The sequence below is a fragment of the Fistularia commersonii genome, chromosome 18, assembly GCF_037954325.1.
Source record: "Fistularia commersonii isolate RoL2024-O1a breed Wild chromosome 18, RoL_Fcom_v1.0, whole genome shotgun sequence".
Taxonomy (NCBI): domain Eukaryota; kingdom Metazoa; phylum Chordata; class Actinopteri; order Syngnathiformes; family Fistulariidae; genus Fistularia; species Fistularia commersonii.
In genome coordinates, this window is record NC_141301.1 from 2,156,565 (window position 1) to 2,183,224 (window position 26,660).

The following is a 26,660-nucleotide window of genomic DNA, read 5'->3' on the forward strand; positions in this document are numbered from 1 at the left end:
TTTCTTCCAAAAAAAAAAAGTCAAAGTGGATATTTTGTCTGTTAAAAGGGGCCCCAGGACCCCCAGCCCACCCATGTCCTTTTCCAAACCCTCATGGTGCGTTTGTGACCCCAGTTTGTGCAGCACTTCCCTTGTTGTGAAAAACATGCCTTTTTTCCTCACAAGTGAGGACGTCCAGGGGCCCTCTCTGATCTCAGGAGGAATAAATAAATAAATGAATAATAATAATAATAATAATAATATCTAGTTTTCCGTAATTTAGAGTGAGAAAAAACAGTTCTTTTTTTGAAAAGACGTGTATAATTATTTATATTATACCCTACAATATAATATAATATTTTATTATATTCATAGTTACTTACAGTGAGAGAAAACAGTGTTTTTAAAGGCGTTTATTTAGTTATTATATTATATTATATTATATTATATTATATTATATTATATTATATTATGTTATATTATGTTATATTATATACTAATATACGTATTTAGATTGAGAGAAAAAAGTTTTTTTTGTTTTAAAAAGACGTTTGTATAGTTATTTATATTATATTATATTATATTATATTATATTATATTATATTATATTATATTTTATATTTATATAGGTATTTAGATTTAGAGAAAACAGTTCTTTTTTTTTTAAAAAAAAGCATCTGTGGAGCACCTTTTTGCAGCACTTCCCATGTTATGGTATGGCAGCCAGGGTTTTCTTCCCAAATGGGAGCACTGGAGGGACGAAATAAATGAATAATAATAATAATAATATTATATAGTTTTTTGTTATCTAGAGTGAGAAAAAATAGTTACATATATATTTTTTTTTTTGAGGTTTTTGTGGACCCACTTTGTGCACCACTTCCTATGTTGTGGTAAACTAAATGGGGACACCAGAGACGAAATAAATGAATAATAATAATAATAATACAGTTTTCTGTTATTTAGAGTAAATAATTAAATGAATAAAAATAGTGAAAATAATCGTAATAATATGTAATTTTCTGTCTTTTAGAGCCATCTTTTAAAAAAAAAAAAAACGCAACGGTTAGTGCATGTTTATTCCGTAAAGCTGTCCCCGCGTCCGGCCCCGCACGGCCCCGCACTGCACGGCCTGTCCCTTTAAAGCCTCCCGTCCCAATTAAAGGCCAGGCCCCGCCCCGCCCCCTCCCGCAGCAGACGTCCCATGAGTCATAAAGTTTGATGTCCTGCTCAAAGTTTAGGCTCGACCGGGGCTGCAACTTTTTTTTCCCTTCTGTCTCCAGATAAAGTGAGCTGCGGAGATTTCACCCTGCAAGCGAGGAGTGTGTCCCATCGGACTGGAACACACACAACTAATCCGGAGGATTTTTTTTTTTTTTTTTTTTGGAAAACCCGAGTGTGTTTTTGTGTGTGTGTGTGTGAGTGTGTTTTCGGTTTCTTTTTTTTTTTTCTTGTAAAGTCGGAGGGGCCAGGACGCCAACACAGATCCCAGATATGCGCTTTGTTACGCTCACAAGTATGCCAGCGAGGAACAACAGGAAAAGTGTGTGTGTCGGCGCGCACTTCGACAGCTAACACACTCCGGGAAGCGAACCCCCCCTCCTTCCCCTCCCCAACCCTAAACCCAAAAACTTTTCCAGGATGGCCTGGGAAAAGTTTTGCTGACCGCCATCGAGATTTCCTGTTGCTTGCGGGAAAAAAAACTTTTTTTTATTTTTTTTTTTATTGGGATTGGCTTTTTCCTTTCTCCTTCTCCCTATTCCTCTCTGGAAGGACACACACTCGGACAAAAAAAAAAAAAAAAAATTGACGGGACCGTCCGGGACGATGGATCCGAGCCAGCACAACCCTCCCGCCGGACACCAGATCGTCCACGTCCGGGGCGACTCGGAGACCGATCTGGAGGCGCTCTTCAACGCCGTGATGAACCCCAAGAACACCATCGTACCCCCGTCCGTGCCCATGAGGATGAGGAAACTCCCGGACTCCTTCTTCAAGCCCCCAGAGCCGAAATCCCACTCCAGACAAGTAAGTGCAGGCCCCGTCCTGCGGGGGCCCCGGGCCTGCGAGCAGAGGGGGGACGGGCGGGGGTTGGCGGGGGGGGGGGCTGCGGTGCACTCCGACGTGTTACAAATCTGTTTAAAAAAGCAAAACAAATAACAAAAGTCATAACATTTCATCATTTCCTTGCACCCAAAGTTTTTATTTTCCCATCTTGACCAGTGAGAGGAGGCCTAAATAAGCCCCCACCCCAATACAGTGTAACAATACATTTACCTCCTCCAACACTTGTTGTGACTTGTCGAATCAGTAATAATAATAATAATAAACTCATTAATAACCCCTCTCTCTATGTATAAACATATCATTCCGCATATGCATGGGTGAAAGTCACATAAAAATGAAGTGTGTGTGTGTGTGTGTGTGTGTGCGTGTCGATGCTGCCCGGGCGTCCTGTGGAAATGTTCTCACCCTCCGGAGTGAGTTGTCAGGTTGGCGGGGGCTGCGCCGGAAATCAGAGTTTTGCACAGGATATGATTTTGCTGTTTGTTTGTTTTGTTTTGTTTTTTTACTTCTTTTGTTTGTATTTATAGACCGAGCCAACCGGTCGGTGGAGAGCAAAGTTTATGCATTTTTTTTTTTTTTTTTTTTTTTTTTTTAGGAAACGGGATAATTTGCAATTAAGAAATCATATGATGGTTGCATTTGTCCTATTTATCACCCCCACCCCTCCTCTTTTCCTCCCCCTCCCTCTTTCCCTCTCCCACAACTGTTGCTTGTGGTCTCTGGAGTTTGTCACTGCTGCGCATGCGCGGTGTGCTCTCTCCTGCAGAGACCGAGGACCCCCTCCTTCTTCTTCTTCCCCTCCTCCTGCTCCCTTTCCCTTCCCTCCCTTCCCTCCCCTCCTCCCTGGGCCGAGAAACTTAACTTGCCTTCACATGCACTGAACCTCCACACACACACACACACACACACACACACTCACATGCAGAGCTATAAATCTGGCTTTTAAAATCAGGATTCATACTTTTTTTTTTCAGCCTCATGTTGTTGTTTTTGTTTTCCCAAGTGCAGTTTTTTTTTTCAATGCTTTTAAAAAGTGTGTAAAATGGGGAAAGGGAACGGCAGGTTCGGGGGATGTGCAGGAAAATTCTTATTTTTTAACGTGACGTCACTCTCCTCGCCCCCCCTCCCCCTTTCTGGATTTGGTGAAACACCTGGTTTTGTTTTGAACCCAAAATCGATCACACATTTTATTCTTCATCGTCGCCATAGCGGGAAAAATTCACGCCGCCTCTTCTTCCATCCACCGCACAGGCGAGCACCGACGCCGGGAGTGGCGGAGCGCTCACCCCGCACCACGTACGCGCGCACTCGTCCCCGGCTTCCCTGCAAATGGGCGCCGTCTCGGGCGGCTCCCTGCCCGGCATGGCCTCGGCGGGCGCCTCCCCGCAGCACCTCCGCCAGTCCTCCTACGAGATCCCCGACGACGTTCCCCTGCCCCCGGGCTGGGAGATGGCCAAAACAGCCTCCGGACAGAGATACTTTCTCAAGTAAGTGCGCCGGTAACAAATCTCGGAACCGTCTCTGGAGGCCTGCAGTCCTCAGATAACCTTGAGAGTTTTTTGTCTTGTTTGCTACAGATGGTATAAATGAATGGGGTTCCTAGCGAATGTACACATTTAAGTAGCGCAGGCGCAGCTTTGCATTCTGATGATCCATACGGAAGGGTGTTTTATGTATGACAAACTGCTCAATAAGTCGATATCTGGACGCAGCGGTCAGCGCGATCTCCTCATTGAAAGGTCCTGCATGGGGTTCCTCGGGGTTCTCCAGTTCCTCCCGCCGTCCAAAAGGAGATTCATTGGAATTGTCCGGCTGTGTGAATGGTTGGATGATGTGAGCGTGGGAGGATGAATGGTTGGATGGATCCAACGGACATTTGAATGAATGAGTGAATGGTTGTGTTTCTATATGATGTGTAAATGTTTTTATTTTCTTTATATAGTGTCTGAATGGGAGGGTGAACGGTCGTATGCCTCTATACGTGTAAAAGGTTTGGTGTGTTTCTATGTGACACGTGTGTGAATGGTTTCACCAAATGACAGCTGGGAAAGGCTTCGGCCACCGTCCGCGACCCTGACTGCAGGATAAGAGATGGATGACGAACGAACGATCGAACGGGATCCCCGAAAGTCGGCACCCGGCCTTGTTTTTGCTCATTTCACGATCGGCAAACCTTTAGCGGCTTTCAAGCCTAGTTGGGTTTCGGCCGCTCAAATCCGTCGGGACGAATGACGACGATCCGGGGAACCGGATCCCAAAATAAAGAGTGTTTTCCGCACTGCGATCCAGTGTTGAGTTTCCGGGGCGGCCCGGGACCAATTATTCGGCGTTGACAGAAACGGGGCAGCGACGCCGCGGACCCGTCCCATGTACATTAGACATTTTAGTCATTTACCACGCTGCTACAGTGGACAATGGCTTGCCAGTGTCCTCAAATCTGGACAATTCGCCAATTCTAAATCCCGGGTTATTTAATTTGGTGGCCCAGGCAAACAAGACAAGTCCTTTTTTTTTTGGGGGGGGGGGGAGCTGCATGCAGGGTCCCTTATCTCCGTCTCAGGTTTCAGCAGGGACAATGGTCCACTGTCGAAGGCCCGGGCAGATCTGCAAAACTCATCCGGCTGCACGCAAGGCTCCCCGGCGTCGATATTCCCGAGCAGACCTTTTAAAATCGGGCGTTCGCCACAAACAGTCGTGTTATTGAGGGATCACTCGACATCAGAGGCCAGTTTGTGTTTTTTTTTTTTTTTTTTTTTTTTATTGTTTCCATGTAAGAGCACGCCGTTTTGCACAAAAAAAAAACAAAAAACATCAGCGTCTTGACGCAGGACCGCGCTAACACGATAGCCTCGGATTTAACTGGATCGGGGGGTTGGGGGGGGGGGTGCTTTTTGGGTTGCCAGATGTTAGGAGGTCTCACATCTGGAGAACATCTGCGGCCCCGTTCAAAGGGGGCTCTGCCGTGATGGTAGAAAAGAACACCGGGCAGACTTTCCCAGGGATCACCGTGCATGTGAGGGAACGCGCCGATCGGAACGCCCTTCCGTGCGATCCAGCGATTAATTCGAAATAAATGATCGGCGTCCCGGTTCAGACGTGAGGGTGAGGCGCTCGTGCCTTTTTTCGTTTTTTTGACTCTCCGTTTTACCGGAACGTGCCCTTTCTGTGGCTGTATTTTTTATGTTTTTATTTTTCCAAAATTGAAACAATGTGTAATGTGTCATATGTTGTATAACAATTGCGTAAACGTCAGATCGGGTCGGACCCCCGCTCCCCCTTCCCCTCGATGCTGGCCAGAAGTTTCCTTTCCTAAAACAAAAACCTTTCATATTCCTCCCGCTCGCTCGCGAGGATGAATCACGTCAAGGCCGAAAACATTTCACCCCGAACGATCCTGCGTCCGTTTGCCGTTAACGTCGGACTATTGTTTTATATTTCACATTAACAGCCGACGCCGTGGACTTAGACACTTCGGACGGTCAACTTCTGAACCGTGGGTGTTATTCAGATCGGGTAAATGCAAGTTTTATAAGAAAAAACAAGAAACACAAATCACAGGGGGATAAAAAAAAAAAAAAAAAAAAAAAATCCCTGCAGGAGACGTCTTCCATACGCCGAACATCAAAGTGCTGACATTCGATCCGGAGCGAAGGCGGCCTCGGCCGGGCCGCTGGAAAAGACACTCCCCTATTTATAAACAGGGGCCGTCTGACCGAGCGGGGATTGTGTGTGTGTGTGTGTGTGTTTGTGGACGGACAGGTGGGGGTGGGGAATCGGCCCGGCGGCTAGCGTAGCCTAGCCGTGAACGAGGCCTCACGTTTCACTCAGGTGCCGGGTTTTCGCGTTCACCCGCTCATCGTGGAGAATTCCCCGACACGGGTGTCGTCGCTGAAACATGCGCGGCGACGGGGGGGGTTGAGAAAGTTCAGCCCCAGTGAGTCATAGCGGGCCGGCGGGGGTACCAGCGTCCCCCCCCCCCGTCCCCCCTCTTTTCGGGAGCCGGGCTCGGTTTTGGGTTGAATAGAGCCGCGGCGCCGCGGCGGTTCCTCTTTTGTGTCCGTCGGAGTTAAATGGCAACCGCGCGGAGACGGCGAGGAGAGGGGGGCCAAGAGAAACTCCGGCCCTCCCTTTGTCCCCGAAGTAAAACAGCGATCTTTATTCAGACAACAGGCTCGCTGAGGCTCATGTGAGCCTTCCCAAAATAGACAAATGGCTGACACGAAAGTTTTAAAGATGGCAGCGAGCGGGGCAACTGGAGCTTTACATCGGGGCAGAGAGCGCCAAGACTGATCGGGGTCCTTTTCCTTGAAAAGTATTCATTCGTCGGGCACTTCTTGAAATTCGTATTTTCCCCCGGTTAAATGCGACGACGGTGTCCGATCGGCGGATCTCCCTTCTCTGGGGAATCGCAGTCCGTGTTTTGCTTCGTTAAGAAATAAAACCTGAAGGTTTAATGACTGCTAGAACGTCAACAAAAGTCTGTTGACCTTTCCTCCGTCTTCCTCCCGGCACTTTGCCACCCCCCGGCCTTGTGATTTATGGCAGCAGGGGCAGAGGGGGTTGGGTCACCGTGCCGGGGACGGGACGGGGGGACGGGGAGGGGGTTGAAGGGCCGGGGTCATAAACTAATGAAGGCTTCTAATTTAGACACACCGGTGAACTTAGGAGGGGTAATCGCCGTTTCCGGGCCGCTTATTAAATGCAGCTCTGAATGAGCTTTTAGTCCGTGGGAAGTCAGGCCTGAGCAGAGGGAGGCTTTCGGGGACGGGTGGGGGGGCTATTGTTTGCCCCCAGGGGCAGGTAGAGCCCCGGTGTTGACGGACACTTTTGTTTTTTTGTTCTTTTTCTGATTGGATTTTAAACTGCTTTTTAATTAGAGCCGGTTTCCCACACCCAGACCGAGAGATGGCTCGGGGGGGGGGGGGGGGGGGTCGCGATCAATAGCGTTACCAATAAGGGTTTATACATAATTCTATTTAGTCGCTCATAATTTCTTCTGACTTCCCCCTTTTTTTTTTTTTTTTTTTTTTTTCCCCGATTCCGACGTGAAACTTTTATGGGAATCGTAACTCGTCAGCGAGCGTCTCCGATTGGTTTAATTCGTGTATATCTGGTCGAATGAAGGGCGCTCGCGTCGCCATTCGCCTCCCTCTCCTTCCACATTTGCCCTGGATTTGTGGTAAACATCCGGGACCGGGGGTCGGCAGCGATCCGCTCCGCGACTCGCCTCGCGTCGATTTCACACCGATCTTCATACTCGCGCTAATGTGTTTATTCCGTGTCATTTGCGATCAGGAGTGTGTCCGATCTTCATCGAGCTGTTTTTAACTCCCCTCCCCCCGTCGGCCACAAATGGTGCTGGGAAGGCCGGGTTGTAAGCCTGTGTGAAGTCCTCATTTGGAGCAACTTTGTGTTTGACAAACCTTTGGTTTATTGACCACACACAGACAAGACTCTTCCTGTTCGACCGGGACCCGTCAGCTCAGCACACAAATGGGACTGTGAGAAAGTCAAGCTGGTGTTTACCGAAGTCCCGATGTAACACCTCTGTCCCAGACATCAATGCCTGCACTGTCACAGAGGGCATCTCCACAAAGATGCAGTATCTGAGGGGCCAGGTCCGCTCAGGTCGGGGCCGCCGGCTTTTTCACACCGACCAGAAACACGACGCGCTTATCGGAGGATTTTTGCAGTTCCTGGAACCTTCTCCGGAACTTGGACGTTTCTCGGTGCATCGGGGCCGGAGAAGAACCAGGGGCGGTGGATCATAGGTGCGCGGTAACATAGGTGCTAACATTACCGGATACTTAGCGCCATTTTTAAAAAAAGAACTGGTCACCGGTCTGCTCTTTTCTGATGGCAAGATGGAAACAAGAAATGGGCCGACGACGAGGTCCGAGCTCTTCTGGTCTGCTCCGCCTCTGAGGGGTTTCCGGAGCTCGCAAGGAACGTCAAGATTCTGGCCAAAACAAGCGCAGAGTTAGCTAACGGCTAACGGGGTTCTTCACACAGCAAAAACACTTCAACCCCTCTGATAGTTCAGGGTTATTGTTCCCCAAAATGCAACTTCTACTTCCTTGCTGTCCGAGCCGTCTTCCTTTTTTTCTTCGCTACCAGTGGGAATGCAAAACTAAAAGGTTCCCCCTGGAGGAGGCTAGTTTCTGGAACGGAATTCAAGCTACACAGTTCTTAGAACCCGTCTGTCAAAAGCGGCTAATAAGAAAAATATGCCACTTTTTTTCCGCGGCGCACTTATTATCCAAACCTCCGTGCCCGGCGTTTTTTATCCTTCTTCTGGACAAAATGGGAAATATAACCGGTTTATTGTTGTTGTTTTTTTTTTTTCTTGTTCCGAGTGGGTCGAGCCGGTGCTCGGTGCAAGTTGAAAACACCGCTACAGTACCAAAACGGATATTCTTCTTGCTTTTGGGGACAACTTGGCTATCCGCTAACTGGCTAGAAGACGTTCTTGGTCACAATGAGTCGCGAGAAAGTTGGTTTCTAGTTGCCTTTTGCTAAATATTACAATTTTTGAGCGTGCGTTCCTGTACTGAACTCCGTCCGGTCGGTCATTAGATAATCGATTGCCACGTTAAGCATTTACCAGTCCAGGTCTCGGACGCCGCGGAGACGCAGCGGTCGAAGCTGGAGGTTACAGTGGTGTCGAAGGGAGGCCTGTGAATTATTTGCTCCGTCAGCTGCCATAATGGCACTTTCTTCAAAGGGAAACTTAAAGCCACAATGGGGTCACGGAGGTTGCCCCCATAATCTCTGCTGATGATGTCCCGCTGATAGAAGGGCAGCCAGGCATCCCCGGCCGAGCAGGAAGGAGGTGCTCGTCCAGGGCCACGTCTGACCTCCCTCAGCGAGCGCTTTAGCCGGCGGCCTCCCCCGGGGCGGAGCCCGCCTTGAGTTTCGGGATACCATTTTTAACTTTTCGCAAGTCTCTGCTCCACGCGGCTTCATCTCCCTGGCTTCAGGAAAGGCTGTGACACGTACTTTCGAACTTTTCGTACGGAAAAGCGGCGTAGAAGCATCGGACTTCTATCGCGGAGTCAAATCTGGTTGTTTTTTGTGTCGTTTTTTTTTTTTGTTTAAGAGAAGCCCAGTTTGATAAACAATGATCTCATTTGTGGAAATTCATGTTGAGTTGCGATGAAGATCCACCCCCCCCTTCCTCCTCCTCCTTCTCCTCCCTGCTTCACGGCAGGTCACTTTATAAATAACGCTGGCACAATAAACGCCACCTTGATAAGTGGGCCATCAGTCAAGGATATGTCAAGGGCCTGGGCGGATCAAGAGTCCTGCGCCGAGCTCTGCGGGGGCCGCAGTCGACCGCGATGACAGGAAAAACAGGGCGCGTCACGTCCCACGCCGAAGACGTCCTTCTTGATAATGGTCACGTTGGCGACGTTAATGCTCTCCCTCTTCAGTCCTACCTGGTAATTTGTAAAAACCCGTTTCCCACGAAAAAAAAAAGCAACAAAAAAACGAGCGCAAGCTGTATTTTTCCGCCCGCCGTGTTCATCGCGCTTCGGATCACAGATTTTTTTTTTATTTTTAACCGACTTGTTTTCCGCAGAAAGCTGCAGGGGTCCGGCGGAGGCAAACGTGTTTACGGTTTCACGTCCCGAAGCCGCGGCGCCGCGGCGTTTCGCCCGATCCGTCAGAGTTAAGGGGGATTGTTTTGACCAACGCTAACGGTCTCTGTGATCCGACGTGGCGCGCGGCGCTAGCTTAATTAGCTCCGAAGGGAGCATAGCGGTGGAAAAACGGACGTGACTAAACGTATCACAGCTTAAAACCGTAACACGTGGTCTCTGACCGCGGCGCCGACCAAGATCTCGCCGTCGTGTCCTTAGCGTCGCTAATTTCGCAGCAGGAACGCTAAAACTCCCAAGTGTCGCTAATTAGCTTTTTAATTTTTTATGGGTTTGCGTTTATAATAGATGGCAATCCAGATCTATCCGCTAGGTGTTTTTAGCAGATAAATCGCGTGGCCAGGCGTCACCCTGCCTGGCGGGGGGTTGGGTGTTTGCGGCGACCCCCCACCCCCACCCTCGCCGCACCCCTCCAGCCGAGCCGGCGGCGGTGTCAGAGGCGTGTAAAGACAACACCGAACAGTTGGGGCCGCGGAAGGTTTGCTGATCGTCCGCAATTCCTCGCGGCAACTGGTGGCCTCCAGCAGCTCCGACAGTTGCCATGACATTGTTTTGTTTTATGTTACACCTACAGGAAGCGGCGCCGAGCTCGGGCCATGTAGGGTTTGGGCGGCGGGGCGGCGGGGGTTGAATGGATTATCTTTTAGTTTTACAACCCCGCTGATGAATTACCGGCTCCCGGTAACTCATTTACCGACCCTCCCTGTTCCCACATTCAGGGCCTCTGATTGCCGAGGCGTGTTAATTGGAATCCCGCCTCTGTTTTATCACTCTTTGCTTTTTCTGCTTTTTCCGATCGCCAGCTTTGATTGTCCCGACCGCTTTTGATCAGTCCGAGTTGATAGAAAAGTCAATGTTTGTGCATAAATCCACACGCGGGGGGTTAAAGACCTAGCTCGCTGCTAGCGTCGCGCTTGAGATGTCGAACCGGGTGTCCGGCGTGTCAGGATGTGCGTGATGAACCCCTCCTCCCTCTCCTTATCCCGGCGCTTCTCCTCCTCCAGTCTCCTCCCCGCTTCTTTCCTTCCCTGTATAACAAATGTCATAGTTTCCAGAGTGGGAAGGAGGCAGCGGCCGGCGGGGGGAGGAAGGGGGGGCTCGGGGTGTAACAGGACCACAGCAACTCATGCAGCCGATGGCATTCAGAGGGATCGCTTCCGTGGATGTTGTTTTTTCTCTCTCCCTCTCTTGCTTTTCAGCCCTTTTCCCTTTCTCTGGTTGTATCACTCCGCTCCCTGTGACCCCCCCCCCCCCACACACACACACACACACACACACACACACACCCCTCCTTCTCAAGGGGCCCCTCCAGTCTGAGCAGCTCCAGCTATTTTGCTTGGTTTGTGGTGTTTGTGTGTGTGTGTGTGTGTGTGTGTGTGTGTGTGAGGGCCGAGGGGAGGCGGGGCGGCGGTGGGTTCGGTAGGGGGATTTGGCAGCTCCTTTGATCAGTAAAGCATAAACAAGAGGGGCTTCAAAATGGGTTGCATTGTGTTTGGGGGTGGAAAGAGGGGGGGGGAGTGCTGAGTCAGGCCCTCTCACTCTCTGGTCTGGGATCCAGAGCAGACAGGCAGGCTGGGATTACCGCCGAGGCCAAGAGAAACTCTGAATCTCTCACTTCACCCAGCTGTTCCAAAAATCTAGGTAATGGCGCTTTGGGATCGCATTAACAGCCAGTCGAAGAATGGCGGCGGGCGGAGTCGACTGCGACGCTTTAATTTTTTTTTTCCCCTTTGTTTCACGCTGCTACCGACAGACAGAATATGTATGTTGTTATGATGTAAATGCGAGCTCGGGTCTAAACTGTTTGTTTGAGGTGTGTGTGTGTATGTGGTGGTGGTTTGGGGAGGGGGGGGTGGAGGCTCCTGAACGGGATGATTCAAAACACACACACAAAAAAAAAAAAGAACAAGTGAATAGTGGGGTTTTAGGTCGTAGCTCAGTCTGTGCCTTTGTCAAGCAGGTGAAAGCTTTGTAAATGTGGCGCCAGATTGTTAAAGCCCCTGACACTCCACAGTGTCCGAGCGGCTTCCAGGAAAAAGGACCCCCTGCGTTGAGCCCTGGGACTGACCCTCCCTCAATGGAGAGGGTCCTGCCTGGGAGAGGAGGGCTTCCTGTATTAGCTTTCCATCTTAATCAAGCAACAAGTACCAACAAAGCACTAATTATCAATGCCCTCACAGAATGCAACACAATGCCCCCCCCGACCCGCCCACCCGAACCCACCCCCACGGCTCCGTGCGCCTGTCAAGTCAAAGAGGAGCGTTGAAATAGATGGAGCAGCGCCGTTTGATGTCACGTCTTCTTTTTTTTTGGGGGGGGGGGGGGGGGGGGGGGGTTTGAAAGGAGGAGGAAAATCAACCCCCACCCGCCCTCTCCCGCCCCGCCGGCCGTTTCTTCGGGCTCACCGACGGGGCCCCCGGGAGATTTTTGACTTTTTAGTTTTGCCCCCCCCCTCCCCTCAGACCGCCTTCTGTCCCCGGTTTAGTCGCGCCGCCGCCGCCGCCGTGCTCGTTTCTCACGGGAGACGGATGTAGGATGGAACCCCCCCCCCCCCCCCCGCGGGAGTGATCGGCGCCTCGATCGCGTCCGAAATGTTCATTGTTCAAGTTATTCCTGAGAGAAATCCATTTTCAAAAAAAAAAAAAAAAAAACATTTTTGTTTTGCCTCCCCGACAGCCACATCGATCAAACCACGACCTGGCAGGACCCCCGCAAGGCCCTCCTCCAGATGAACCAGGCGCCTCCGCCCAGCTCCGTGCCAGTGCAGCAGCAGAACCTCATGAACCCGGCCAGCGGTGCGTACATGCCGACTCCGTCTGCAGAGTTCCTGTGCTGTTTTTTCCGACGGGGAGGGAGCGACGGTTCGCGGGAAGCGCAACAAGGTGTAGGTCGAGCCCGGCTGCGCCTCGGCTCCGTCACTCCCGGCGGTTGGAATTCGCCCGAGGCGAGGTGAAACTCGGGTAGAACGTGACAGGCTGTCGGACATGTTTCTTTCGGGGGGTTTCTGCATATGTGGCGACGGGACGGGCGCGACGCGAAATTTACACGGGGAAAAAAAAATACCAGAACGCCGTGACGGTCAAAGGTTAAAAAAAATAAAATAAAATAACGCACCCGGTTTGCTTCGGAGGCGAGTTACCGGGGGGGGTCGGCGATGAACCCTCTGCCTTTCCCCAACCTTACTCCTGCCCTGTCGTCCCCCAGGTCCTCTCCCCGAAGGCTGGGAACAGGCAATTACATCAGAGGGAGAAATTTACTACATCAACCACAAGAACAAAACCACATCCTGGCTGGACCCGCGGCTTGACCCACGTTACGGTGAGCTTGTTTTCTTCCTGCTGCGAGTCGAACGGCCCCGCTGACCCCGGCGCGGTGATTCTAGAGCGCGGCGTATTTGCGTATTTTTTCCCTTTTTTTTTTTTTTTCTAAATTAGAAAAAGGCTGTCACATCAGTGAAAGGGGAAAAAAGAAAAACAAAAAAAAGATCTGTCGCTGTTGTTTTCCCCATTTTAAACCCCCGTTATTCACAACGGAGGCGCCGCGGAAATCGCCCCCCCCCCCCCCCCCCCCCCCCCCCCCCCGTGCGATTTGTATCCGATTCCAAGCGGCTCGCATTGTTTTGAAATGACTCGCCGGGTTTCGACTCCTCCGAACCGGCGCCTCCTCCACCTTTTTTGTCGGCCATTTTGGCCGTTCATCCGGACGGTGTTTTTTTTTTCCGCAACCGGCTCCTGGCGGATAAGCGACGGGGCCCCGGGTTCGAGCGGCGAGCCAAAGCTCCCGCGCGCCAAGACGACTCCCATCGACGAAGGCCGCCGCTTATGTCACGCTGACTCATTCACGATTCGGGCGCCGTGACCCCCCCGCCCCCCCGACCGGGAACAGCGGCGTTCCCCTGGGAAGCTCACCCCGGTTCACAAAGGCAACATGTGCGCAGCAGCACGCGGCCTGTTATCCCGTTTAATTTCTCTGTTCTTTTAATCGAGTCCCGGGTTGGACGTTGGGCGTTGGGGGGGGGTTGTAGATTTTTCCGATTGTGTTAGCCGCCGCCGCCGCCCGCCGCCGCCGCCGTGAGGGAAGGAGGGGGGGGGTTAAAAAAAAGTTGAAAACAGAGTTGTAAGAGGAGCGGAGCAGCTGGGAAGGGATGGCGGCGGCGGCCGGCCGAACCCTTTGAAGATTTATAAGTCCTGAACACACAAGGCTGTAGGGCCCCCGAGTGTGTGTGTGTGTGTGTGTGTTTGTGGGGTTAACCCCTTATGCGCCGCCGAACATGGGGCGGCGGGGGGGGAGAAAAATCCCCGCCTTTCTATTTTGGAGAGTTGCGAAGCGGGTGTCGCGTTCGGACGGCGGCGTCTCGGAGGTAAACAAACGGGTTTGTTTTTCTCTACCCCGCGTCGGAATTTTCGCTCTTCCTTTTCGAAAAGCCACAACCCTCGCGCCGCCAACGAGGAGGGGGTCCAATCATAAGCAGCCAGCGGCTCCGATAATGGTGGGCTAATTTGAGCTCGGAGAAGAAAAGGAGCGGAGTGCCTTTAACTGAGGGTTAGCGGCGGCCGGCTCCCCCCCCCTCCGTGTGTGAGGCCCGGAGCAGGAACAGCCTCATTCTGCTCCAGACAGACTTGAATCTCTGCCAGGCCTCTTTATTCTGCAGTCCAACTCTTAATCTCTTCCAGACCTTTTCAGTCAAAGAACTCCAATGTGAGAGGAGAGGTTGAAGCGAGGGAGGGAGGGAGGCGGGGAGGGAGAGGCCGGTCGAAAAAAAAAAGAGGGGGGGGCGGGAGGAAGAAAGAAAAACGGAGGAGCGCAGGGGAAAATCCCGACGGGATAAGCACGCATCCTCTTTGGGAATCGGAGGAGGCGGCGAGAGGCGGACGGTTCAAAATGGCCCCCGTTTTAACGGCGAGGAAAGGCGTGCTGGTAAACCCCTGCTCAGCTCCGGCGTCTCCTCCCGAGTGTTTATATTAAGCCATTTGTCACATTAGCGTAGAACGTGTCATGTGATGTTTTTTTTCATCCCCCCGCCGCTGTCAGGGCGCCGCATTGGAGGGACTTGGCAGCGACTAACGACACGAAAGAGATCAAATACACATGTGTGTGTGTGTATGTGTTTTCAACGTCTGATTGACGCAGCTTCTCATCCGTGTGTTTGACAGCGACGCGCCAGATTGTCGGGAACTCGGGTAAAAAGACGGCGCCGGTTCGAAGCCCTACCATTGACTTCCTGCGCAGCTCACACACACACACACACACTGTAATATCTCCAAAGTCATGAAGAGCTGCAAGACTGGAGTGTGTTTTAATTCATATTCTGAAAGAAACACTCGGTGTGTGTGTGTGTGTTGGGGTTATTTCGTCCCGCTCCTGCTGTTAGCGGCTCAGGGAGATGAAGGGCTGTATTTATAAATAAGATTTGAAAGGTTATGGAGTAAAGTAATTCCCCGCGGATCGAGCGGGAGCGGACTCGGTTGTTTTCCGTCTCGCCGCCGGGCCGCTCCTTCTCGAATCCTCTCCCGGCGATGACAGAGCGGCGTTTGCGTGGCGTCTCGCTTATCTCCACGATTAAAAACCCGACTCTTTCCCCAAAGGTTTTTTTCTTTTCTTTTTTTTTCTCACGTCTTCAATCCGTAGCCCACAAATATCGACAGAAGGGTTCGGATTCGCTTTCGGTTCGCCCCGGAGAGCCGACCCCGCCCCTGCTCGGGGGTCATCTCGCGGCGTAACGTGGCGGCCTCCGGCGCGATGGCCCCGATAAGAGCCCGTGTCGCCGGCGCGTTGTGTTTGCGCCGCCGCGTGAAGAAGACAAAAGGCGGACGGCATTAACTCGTCTCTTATCTCCCGAGCCTGACTGCTATCGCTACCCGTATGTGTTGCTGACATCAACCGACTTTTTAAAAAAAAAATACACACACAATCGTGCACGCACGCTCCTGCTTTTTAATGCTATCACGCTGGCCCTGAAATGAACCTATCGGCGTCTCCTATCTCATTCACAAATGTAACCGGCAGCTTCGGTTCTCCCCTTTGTTTGTGCATTCTTCCTGTATCGTCGGCCGCTGTTTGGTCTGCGAGGGAGTCCTTGATTCGGCGGCGCGGCAGAACCTGCAACAAGTCGGCATTCATGGCGATGCGCTCTTGAAGACGGGTCATGTGCTCGCCCTTAATAGACGCGTAGTCTTCCGATCTTGTGCCTTAAAGGGGGAGGAAGGCGGGGGGGGGTGTTTTTCCTAACTCGGGGTCGCGTTTGCGTAGGCCTGGCAATCATTTCCAGCAGTTACGGCGACGGGAAAACAGCTCTTGTTGATACGATCGACTCTGACGGGCAAATATAGCGACCGCACGGAGCGGCGGAAACACCGGCGGAGTTGTCTGCCGAAAGCGGTGCAATAAAACATGACCTCACAAAAGATGGCGGCGGGAAAACTGCGACGAATTCCCGGTGCACGCTCTCGCCCCGAGACATCTACAGCTGCAGACGCGGCTCAGGTGGGAGTCGCTGGTGGTGGGATCCAGCCACAAAGGCCGGCGGTATCTACCAGAGATAAGCAACGGGGAGAAGTAGCACTCTCTCCCATGGTCCCGGTGTGTGTGTGTGTGTGTTCATCTGCATGTGTATGTAGCCAGGGCGGGGGTGCGTGCGTGGACAGGGAGGGGACGGAGGTCGCCGGAGATGGAAGGCAGGGCGGCCCGAGCCCGCCGCCCCCCGGAGCTTCCCAGGGAGAGCCCTGAGCCGCGGCTCATTCAGCTCCTGAGATAGTGTAAACAGACAGTGATTGAATGGTGATGTGAAAGGTGCCGGGGCGGGCAGGACGGGACCGAGAGGCCCCCCCTCCAACCCTCCAACCCTCCCCTCCCGTCGGGGGGCTTTGTTTTGGTTGCCGGTTCGAGCGCATAAGCAAACAGCGCTGCTCATTGGCTCCGGCACTGTTCCGCCCCTCGCCACCGAGCACATTTGCTTGTCTTTCTAACAACGGCGATAAAAAGTGACCTACTTTGAATGCATAGATTACAGCATTGCCGTGCTCCTTTTATACTCCTGTTTACGGAGAGCCCACCACACACACACACACACACCATGCCCGAGGAGGGTCTCCACTGGGGACCAGCTGTGTTTCCGACACACACGTTTGTTCTGATATTGTAATCCTACAACGCAATTAAAACCTGTTGGGGAAACGTAGAAAGTTAATATCGGCGCGGCGTTCATACGACCAGATCTATTTACCTAGAATTAATGACGCTCATAAAGTTGCGCTTATTAAATAAATCAGCGAAAGGTGACCCTTTTGTCCGCCCCAAAGACGCCGTCCGTCCCGAGGGCTAATCTGATTCCTTAAGACGGAAAGGAAACGTTGAACGGAGGGATAAGTCATCGGTGATGCAACGGGCAAAAACCCACAGAGCCTGTCTCAGTCAGGCGGAGGGAGAGAGAGCGGATCAGGTCTTACAGGAATAATAATAGTGGTTTGCCAAAGACATTTGCTTGTTAAAAAAAAAAAAAAAAAAAAAAAAACTTGCTCGGGCTGCTGCACTGGCTCCGGTCTGCTCGCAGGTTCACTCCGTTTCAGACCAAACGCCAGAGTTGCCGGGCTTGTTGTGTTTTTGAATGCGGCCGAGCCTTGGAAGGACCGGTTACGCAGACGCTTCCGCTCTGGCGTCATCCCGTCGAACAGAGTGGGAGAGGGAAAAAAACAAAAAAAAAGCGGCACGCGACGATTAATCGGGGCGGGGGGTGGGGGGGTGGAATTAGCCCGTGCTACGTGCTAAGTGGGAGCGAATGTAATGTATTGATGCGTTTGCAGACCGGTTGACATCATGATCTTCAATATGCATTGAATTTTGAGGAAAATAGACATTTTTGGTTGCATTTTACTGTCTTGCATTGTGTAAATGTCATTCTGTTTTTATTAATTCTGTCGTGTGTGTGTGTGTTTTGCAGCCCTAAACCAGCAGAGAATCTCCCAGAGCGCCCCAGTAAAGCAGGGAGGCCAGCTCCCCTCCGGCACCCACAGCGGCGTCATGGGCGGCGGCAACCAGCTGAGGCTGCAGCAGATCGAGAAGGAGCGGCTGAGACTGAAGCAGGAGCTGCTCCGGCAGAGACCCCAGGTGAGATTTCGTAAACAAAAACCGTGTAGATTCGGCGTGTGTGTGTGTGTGTGTGTCAGCCGCGGTTCGACGCGGTCGCCAGCATGGTGTTTATTTTGCAAATCAGAATCTGAGTCAACATCCACCGGTACAGCGCAGATTATTAAACCGCTTTGATGGGGCTTTTGTTGTTGCGCCGCCCTGCAATGAAGCCCCGTGACTCAGCCGCGGTGGTTTTATCACTTCCTAAAAGCGATGCGTCACAGTGCCGCCCACACAGGGCGGCGCCTCGCGGCCCGGCGGTTTACTCAAGGCCGTGTCACAGCGCCAGAAAACCCAGCTTTTTATGATTGTGAATGAAGGGACAGGCAGCTCTGTTTACCTCCGCCTCTCACAGGGAGCGTTTGAAAATCCACGGCGCTTGCAAACACACACACACACACACACACACATACGTAAAAAAAAAATTCTGGGCAAACATCCTGGGCTGTCCTCAGCAGAGGGTACGGTGCGGGAAAAGCCACCTGGTTAATGCTTGTCTACTGTCAAGTGTGTGTGTGAAGGAGACTCCTGCACTCACGGTGAAGTGAATGGACTCACACACACACACACACACACACACAGCGAGGGACATTTTCTTGCCCCCGATAAACCGTAAAAAAAAAAAAAGGACCTCATAAATCAAATATTTAACTTCCACCAAGGATTTGACTTTCAGTATGAGAAGATGGAAACGCGGAAAAGGAACACACACCGAGGGCCTCCAGCTCTGTGTGTGTGTGTGTGTGTGTGTGTGTGTGTGTGTGTGTGTGTGTGTGTGTGTGTGTGTGTGTGAGAGAGAGGTCGCAGTGACACATTGTGTCAGTGACTTTGGTCTATCAGTTCATTAAGAGTTCATAAAGATAAAGAGCCACTAAACAGAGGAGGTCCCTGCCTCAATGTCCAAAAATAGAAGCTTGATGGTTTCCATGGAAACCAGGAGGCGTTTGACCTTTCAACTTGGAGGCCAGTGATTTATCCAATCATCCTTCCGATGGTTTAATTTCGAGTAGTCTCTGATTTTTTCGGCGACAGATGCATGAACGCATTTTTTGTTTAGATTTATTTTCTGGTAAAATATGATTATTTAATATACCGTAATTTTCAGACTATTGAGCGCAGTTGAATATGTCCTCCTCCTGCGCACCAAAACCATAAAAGTCGCCTTCTTCAGAATTTCACTGTGATTTCATCGGACCGACGTGACGAAGGTAAACGTTTTAGCGGCGTGAACCTTGTTGGCCCAAAAAAATCCATAAATTAGCCGCATCATTGTTACAGCTGCAGCGTAAGTAGCTGCTTATAGTCTGGAAATTACGGTATTTTTGAATTTTTTATTTTTTTATTTGCAACTTCACACTGGCCAGTTTATGAACGTCACGGTTTCAGATTTGCTCTTCAGTTGCGGTGAATTAGTGAATTGGTGTCAGAGGCTGCAGGTTTCTCACTTTCACACCTCCACTGAACTCATTGATCCATGCGGGAATGTTAAATAATAATGTAAGGAAAAGTTAGCAGGGTGGAACAAACACACACGCACACACACAACCTTTCCTTAGATTACTCGATGCATGGCTGGCGGATGCTGCAGTGTCTCTGCAAATCGAAGCGTGACTTTTTTTTTTTTTTTCCCCTCCTCCTCCCATCGTGGCGGCTATATTTAACCCCGGGGCAACGCTCGACACACCCAAATGTATTCCACATGCCAGAAGTGTGATGAGCGGATGGCGATGCGCGGCCGGAGCTGGGCGGTGGGAGCGCGGCGCTGACACGCATGCTCAGTCATGCACGAGTTTAAAAGAAGAAAAAAAAAAAAAAAAAAAAAAAAAAAAAAGAGGAGCCATAAACCATAAAGGTTGTTTATAGTACACACAGACCTCCTAAGCCTTCTTCATCAAAACCAGATTGTTTTCATGTGTGTGTGTGTGTGTGAGGTAGAGCTGCGCTTCCAGAAGGAAACACCTTAAATTCACAGTTGAATAGAGGCTCTTTAATAACAGCCCCGGAGAGACTCCATTTTTTTTTTTTTTTTTTTTTTAAGCCTTGACCAGCCGCAAAATCTAGCGCCCGTCGCCTCCCCGCCACCGCCACCGCCGCCGCCACCGCCATCTGAGCCTGTAAATGTTCAATGAGGGCGGCGGGGCGAGGCGAGGCCGGCCGGATCATTATCGCACCGACGCGGAAGAGTGAAAGAGGCAGGGAAAGCAACCAAACCGGGTTGGTGTCCTCAGCCTTATCTGCTGGGTGGAAAATGACTCCCACGCACAGTCTGACGCCGGGTATTAAAAAAAAAAAAAAAAAAAAAAAAAGGCGAGCCCCCACTTCTGGCGGCTTGTATCTATGATGCCACGGTGACATGCACCTTCTGAGTGTGTCCCCTCATGAGTTTTTTTTTTTGCCTTTCCCTCCCCTCCTCTGCAGGAGCTGGCCTTGAGGAACCAGCTGCCCACCAGCATGGATCAGGACGGCGGCACCAACCCCGTGTCGTCCCCCATGGCCCAAGACGCCCGCACCATGACCGCCAACAGCTCGGACCCATTCCTCAACAGGTGGGTCCCGCGGACCCGGCGCCCGGCGGCTCATTCGGTTACACAAGTAGAAAAGAAGTTAACTCTTCTCACATGCCGGTGACTCACCGGGTTGATCTGCGTTCACGGGGCAAACGACGACCCCTGGTGGCCACTTGTGGAACTGCAGGCAGGGGCTCCCTGTTGGTTGTGAAACTTTTTTTTTTTTAATTACATAAACGTCCATTTTGTCTTTCTTTTTTTTTTTTTTTTTTTTTTCCAAGAAAACTCAGCATGCTTAGAACTGAAGCCACAGTCTTTAGGATTATTTCATTTCCTTTTTATTTATTTTTTTATTTTATTTGATCCTCCCGAACGCTCGGGTGGAGGCAGTGGGGAAGAGAAAGTTCTTCCTCCCCATTTTCAAGCTCTAGTTCATTTGCGAGTGGACGAAAATGAGGATAGAGCTGAATGGCAAGCAGGCCATGAGAGCATGTGGTCCAGTCAGTAGACAGACCCGACCTAATCCACCCCTCCGCCCCCCCTCGCCTGCACTCCCCTGCTTTCACAATGGCCTCATTCATCCTGCCTCTGCCATACTCTGCCTACATATTTTTCCTCTGCTAATTAGTATAGGCTTGTCCCTCTTTGTCTCTTTGTTGCCCCCCCCTCACACACACACACACACACACACACACACACACACACACACACACACACACTTTATCGTTGCTCTTTTCCTGTGTTCCACAGCAGAGCTTGTGTAAGTTCTCGTTGCGTCGCTGCGCTTCTGGTCGAATAAATTCTGCGTTTTGCATCTGCGTAGAGTAAAAGAGTGGGACGAGAGAGAAAGAACGCACACACACACACACACACACATGCACACACACACACACACACACACTCACGAGTCGGTCTGTGGACATTGGGTGAAGGCAATGAAAGAACGTGTTGTTTTTTAAAGTCAAATTGCGAATGGAGACGCGGATCGACTGTTGTTTGTCGGTGCAGAAACCGATCTCGGCTCATCGCGGCCTTCTGCCTCGACCTGGCGGGGGTAGAAAGAGAGAGGGGAGGACAGAGACAGAAAGCAAGAGTGTGAAAGAGACACAAGGTGGGGTTAAGAGTCACGAACGATATCATACTGATAAAAAAAGGTTGATCCCGGACGAACCCAACCTTTTTTCAGAGAGGAGGATGCTGAGGAAGCTCCTCCGTAGACTGATACCACCGAGGAGCTCCACTGAACGCCACAGGAGGTCTTTCCTACCTGAGGCTATCAGACTTTTTAATTCCTCTTCCCTCAGCCGCAGGGAATCTTCAAATCTTTGTAGTTAACAGTTAAGACAATTTATATGTCATTGTATTTCTTATTCTTCCTCCTTCCTACTATTATCTATTACTGTTATGTTTTTGCTTGAAACTCTGGCACAACAATTTCCTTCGGGATAAATAAAGTTGTTCTCATCTCATCTCATCTCATCTCATCATAATACCAGTCGTGCTAACAGCTAAATGCTAATACCGACGCGATACAACGTTAGCTTTATATTTAAGAACGTCACCTCGTCGCTTGTGGTTTTGGTTCGATGCCGTTCACCAAGCGGGTTCGTTGAAGGCTACAAATTCTCGGCGAATGACGGTTGGGTGTGCGGACCCTGTGATTGACAGCTGGCCGAGGGTGAAGCCCCGCCCCCTCGCCCTGCAGGGAGGAGGAAGTAAAAAAAAAAAAAAAAAAGAAGGATGACAGCTCATCTTAAATCTCCTGTTCTTTTCCGTGCACGTTTCCAGCGGGACCTACCACTCCAGGGACGAGAGCACGGACAGCGGGCTGAGCATGAGCAGCTACAGCGTCCCGCGCACGCCGGACGACTTCCTCAACAGCGTGGACGAGATGGACACAGGTGAGGACGCCCGCTTCAAGGAGATAACCCGCAGTTTTATTTCGAATCACAAACTAATAAAACCGGCGCCGCGTCGCTCCCGCAGGCGACCCGCTTCCGACCTCCATGGCGACGCAGCCCAGCCGCTTCCCGGACTACCTGGACGCCATCCCGGGAACGGACGTGGACCTGGGCACGCTGGAGGGCGAGAGCATGGCGGTGGAGGGCGAGGAGCTGATGCCCAGCCTGCAGGAGGCCCTGAGCTCAGACATCCTCAACGACATGGAGTCGGTGCTGGCAGCTACCAAGATCGACAAGGAGAGCTTCCTCACATGGTTATAGGAGAGCAGAGCGAGGCGCCACCTTCCTCCTCCTCCTCTTCCTCCTCACCTGCTCTGACCTGTGAAGGAATAGTAGATGCTTTTATGAGACATTTCAACGGGGGCCCACCCGGACTTCTGTCTCTGCCTGCCGCCCCTCACCTCCTCGCCGGCGTGTGTGTGTGTGTGTGTGCGCGCATGCTCGAACATGTGTGTGTGTGTGTGTGTGTGTGTGTGTGTGTTTATCTCTCTGTCGTCTGTGTCTTCAAGGCTGGCCCGTGAACAGACAGTAACTGCACTCGGTGAATCTAGGGCATCTTCAGCCTAGACCTTCTCCTCTTCCTCAGAGCTGAGCAGGGCGCTGACATCAGACCCCCCCTTGTGAAGAGGCGTCACTAAAAAAAAAAAACAAAACAAAAAAAAAAACAAAAAAAACTCCGGGGACACTGAGCAGGAGTCGCGTGGCGTTCGGCCTCCTCACTCACTCTTCCTCCTCCTCGTCTTCCTCCCTTTTTTTTTTTTTTTGTTTTTTAAATCTCTCTCTCTTTCTCTCGCTCTCTCATCAAGCCTGAAAAACCAAAAATGATGTATTTCGAAGAGCAAAGGAACAATACTGATTTGGACACGCTGGCTTCGCCGCAGGGGGAGGGAGTTAGGGGGCGGAGCCTGGGGACCGACTACATCGCTGCTTGGCTGTGCCAGCAAGTCTAAGTTAAACCTTTTTTTTTTTTTTTTTTTTAAAAAATAGATCAAGTGCCTTCAGTTGTATTTTTTTTTTTCTTTAAAGCGCAAGCAACACGAACAATTAGCAGGTTTTTTTTCTGCGGCGCTGTGGTGAAGCATTAGGCCGGCGTCTGCGTCCGCCTCACCTCGCCGACGCCGGTCGCCACTCTCCTCTAACCCTCAATCACCCAAACTGTATTGTTTGATTTTATAATCACATTATAACGGGATTTAGGGATTGTATTTTGTTTTTATTTTATTTTTTTGTAAACCCCTAACCTCTTTATATCTGTCTTAGCCTTCGTCGTGACTCCTCCTTTTTTTTTTTTTTTTTTTTTTTTTTTGGGTTTTTAATCTCCCGAGTATTTTCTAGAGTACTACACGTGTATGATATCGGCATTTTACTTTTGTTTATAGTTTCTTTTGTAGATGGATTACCACTTTTTTTTTCTTTTGTTTTTATTTTACGAACAGGGTCAAGAGTTAAGCTTCCTGCCGTGAAGTCTTTGGCTTTTGAGACGTTATTTTTCCGCGGCCCACATTTAGCGGGCGTTTTATTCCGGATCTTTTTCCGATCGCTTCCCGACGTGGCGGCGCCCCGATCCAACACTTTCCCCTTTTCCAGGAAGCGAAGATAAAGCGGCGGAGATAAAGGACGGGTTCGGTTCGGACGGGTTTAAGCAGGTTTCAGCGTCACGTCAGGGAGCGGAGGTGGTTGGTCGGACGGGAACGGGGACGGGGAGGGACGGGGGTTCCGGCTGTAGCTGGCCGGAGTTTTTCTCCGAACAACTATGAAACAATCAGCGATGATCTCATCAGGAATTGTGGCAGATTCCAAAGATTTTTTTTTTTTCTTTAATATAATGACATTTGTTATGCTTCCATTTTCCTTTTCCAGTCCAGAAAAAAAAAAAAGAAAAGGCGCCGCCTGTCAATCTGCCTCTGGTTATGAACGAACCGTATAAGCTAACGAGAAACGTGTGTAGGTTTTCTAAGTGTTAATGGGTCTGAGTAGGTTTACCTTTCTTTTGTTTTGTTTTTTTCTTCCCTTCAGATACGCCGGTTGTATTGTTCTTGAGTGACTAACCCCGAGGATTTTTTTTTTTAAATTTTATTTTCATTTTATTTTATTTTATTTTTTGTGAAAGGATGAGGTTTCCTAACAGAGAAGCGGGTGATTTTCCCCGGAGCGCGCTCCCGTGTTTACATAGTCTCGGGGGCGAGGAGCCGCGGCGGCGGCGGCGGCAGAGATGATACACACCGACAGTTTTCTCATAAGTTGCGCTAGTTTTTGATGTTTACACCGCGGGTGCGTCTTCGCAGTACTGCAGTAACCCTTCTAACCAGCCTGCCGTGCACGCCCCCCGACCCCACCACCCCCCGGGTTCAGAAGGCCCAGCGGGATGTCACACTGATTCTAACTGCTAACCCTCTTTTTGTTTTGGTAGCATTAACTTTGGAACTTGATGGAACAATTTTTTTTTTTTTTTTTTATATAGCTATGAGAACATGATTTTTTTTTTTTTTTTTTTTTTTTTTTGTTATGGTGAGAATATATTCTTTGTGAGAAAACCTCCTTTTTAGAATTTGATTTTTATCGGTCATTAAAAATCATGTGTTGATAATGAATTTTAAAAGATGGTTTTAAAACAGTGTTGGCGAGGAGAAACGCGACTAAGACGAGTGGTACACTACAGCGTGTGTGTTGCACGGCTACATTTTTTTTTTTTTCAAGTTTGACGCAATTAATGCATTTCGTCACAAATCCTGATTTTATTTTTTTTTATTTGCTTACTTAGCATGTAACCGTCAAAGCATATTAGCTGTTGACTGTCATCGTAGCAGTAGACCTAATCACACAAGTTAAAGGATTTTTTTTGTATTTAGAATTTTCTAAATGCACATGAAATGAATTTATATTCAGTATGATCTGTTCTTTTTTTGATAGATATGTGCATGTGTTTTAGGACAATAAATTCTGTTACATTATATATATAAATATATATATATCTCTTCATATAAAACATTTGAAATTGGCTTGAAATAAAGTGTATACTTTGTGGTAATTCTTTCCTTGTGCGGGACTTGATTTAGGGTTGTTGTCACTCCGATGTTAAATCCAGTCCAACTACATCTGCCTCGATGTAGCTCCGGCTAGATGAAGACATCCAGCTAGATGTTCCATCCAAATGTGCCGATGATCACGGGTGTGTGGAGAAATTCGCAATATCTTCAAGAGTGTATAGGTTTGTGTTTATATTGGAATGGGCTTTATTGACAGCAGTGACAATGAATTGACATGAACGTTACACACAATACAAAGCGCAATGTCTGTCCAAGTATGGAGGTGGTTAAGTGGTCAGAGAGGTGCTGCAAAGATAAATAAAGTCATAATCAGATTCAGATGTTATCAAAGAGTGATGGCTTGTGGGTAAAAACTCCTGTGTCTGGTAGTGGTGAGGTAAAGTGACCTGCAGCTCCAAGCAGGTTGAGTCCCATGTTGTTGACGCTGCTGCAGTGATGTTCACCGACTGGAGGCAGGTTGGTTCTGAATATTTTCAAAACGCAGGTGATCTCCTAGCAACACCACTGTCTGTTGTCATGTTGCAGAAATAGAGACTCCAGAGGTTCAGTCTTATTATATTTATCGACCAAATCCCATTCTAGCGCCCCATATCAAGACCCGGGCCTTTTTGTCGCCACCTAGTGGCCACTTGGTGGAATTGCAGTTTGGCCGGTGTATATGGAGACGTTTGCACGAACTGTAATTTCCGGCCAAAAACAAACAACAAAAAGCGTATACGACAGATTACTGACGAGCCGAACCGGATTAATTTAACAGCCACGGCAGACTGTGGTCGGACGTTCCGGATGAAGATGACTGGTCGAAATGTGACGGAGATCCAGTCGTTACAGTCGATCTGACACAGCCCGTGTCGCGTCTTAGAACACTGCAGCCACTGTGGGGAGACGAAGCAGGTGTTTTTGCTGCCATCTAGTGGCCAAAAATGGCAATTACAGTCAATCTGATCCTCGCCTTTCTGATTAAATAATCAATTACTTCATTTACTTTTGCTTAGAATTAAAGTCCCGTGGATTTTTAGGAGAGACTCGAGAGTTTATGTTTACTGTTTTAGTCAGAAACTGGATTTTTACATCATTTGAGAAAGTTTAATATATTTTAAACAATTGTCAAATAACACCCATTAAGACAGCAGATGATTAGATTTTACTTTCCTCATAACTATTTGATATTTGATTGGCTCTATCCCCCTAATCTACTCTCTTTGTAAAATGTGTGTTTACGAAATTTTGGTAAGATTAATGAAGCTTATACATCTGACATTTTATATTTTCAATGAAATGCCACTGGACTAAGTTGGATAAAAAATAGTACAT

At 49.7% G+C, this 26,660-nt stretch overlaps 1 protein-coding gene across 4 annotated transcripts; it reads left to right on the forward strand.

Annotated features, from left to right (window-relative positions):
- Nucleotides 1-1,239: 1,239 nt before the first annotated feature.
- On the forward strand, nucleotides 1,240-23,508 carry yap1 (Yes1 associated transcriptional regulator). Of its 4 annotated transcripts, XM_086164908.1 has the most exons (8): nucleotides 1,240-2,007; nucleotides 3,298-3,533; nucleotides 12,384-12,502; nucleotides 12,912-13,025; nucleotides 17,644-17,810; nucleotides 20,250-20,377; nucleotides 22,127-22,239; nucleotides 22,325-23,508. In XM_086164908.1, the coding sequence occupies exons 1-8, from the start codon at nucleotides 1,807-1,809 to the stop codon at nucleotides 22,558-22,560; spliced, it is 1,314 nt and encodes a 437-aa protein (XP_086021034.1). In that variant the 5' UTR covers nucleotides 1,240-1,806; the 3' UTR covers nucleotides 22,561-23,508. The 4 variants fall into 4 exon arrangements, with proteins under 4 accessions (XP_086021034.1, XP_086021032.1, XP_086021035.1 ...); XM_086164906.1 differs by having other exon boundaries at nucleotides 22,127-23,508; XM_086164909.1 differs by lacking the exon at nucleotides 12,912-13,025 and having other exon boundaries at nucleotides 1,343-2,007.
- Nucleotides 23,509-26,660: the final 3,152 nt, after the last annotated feature.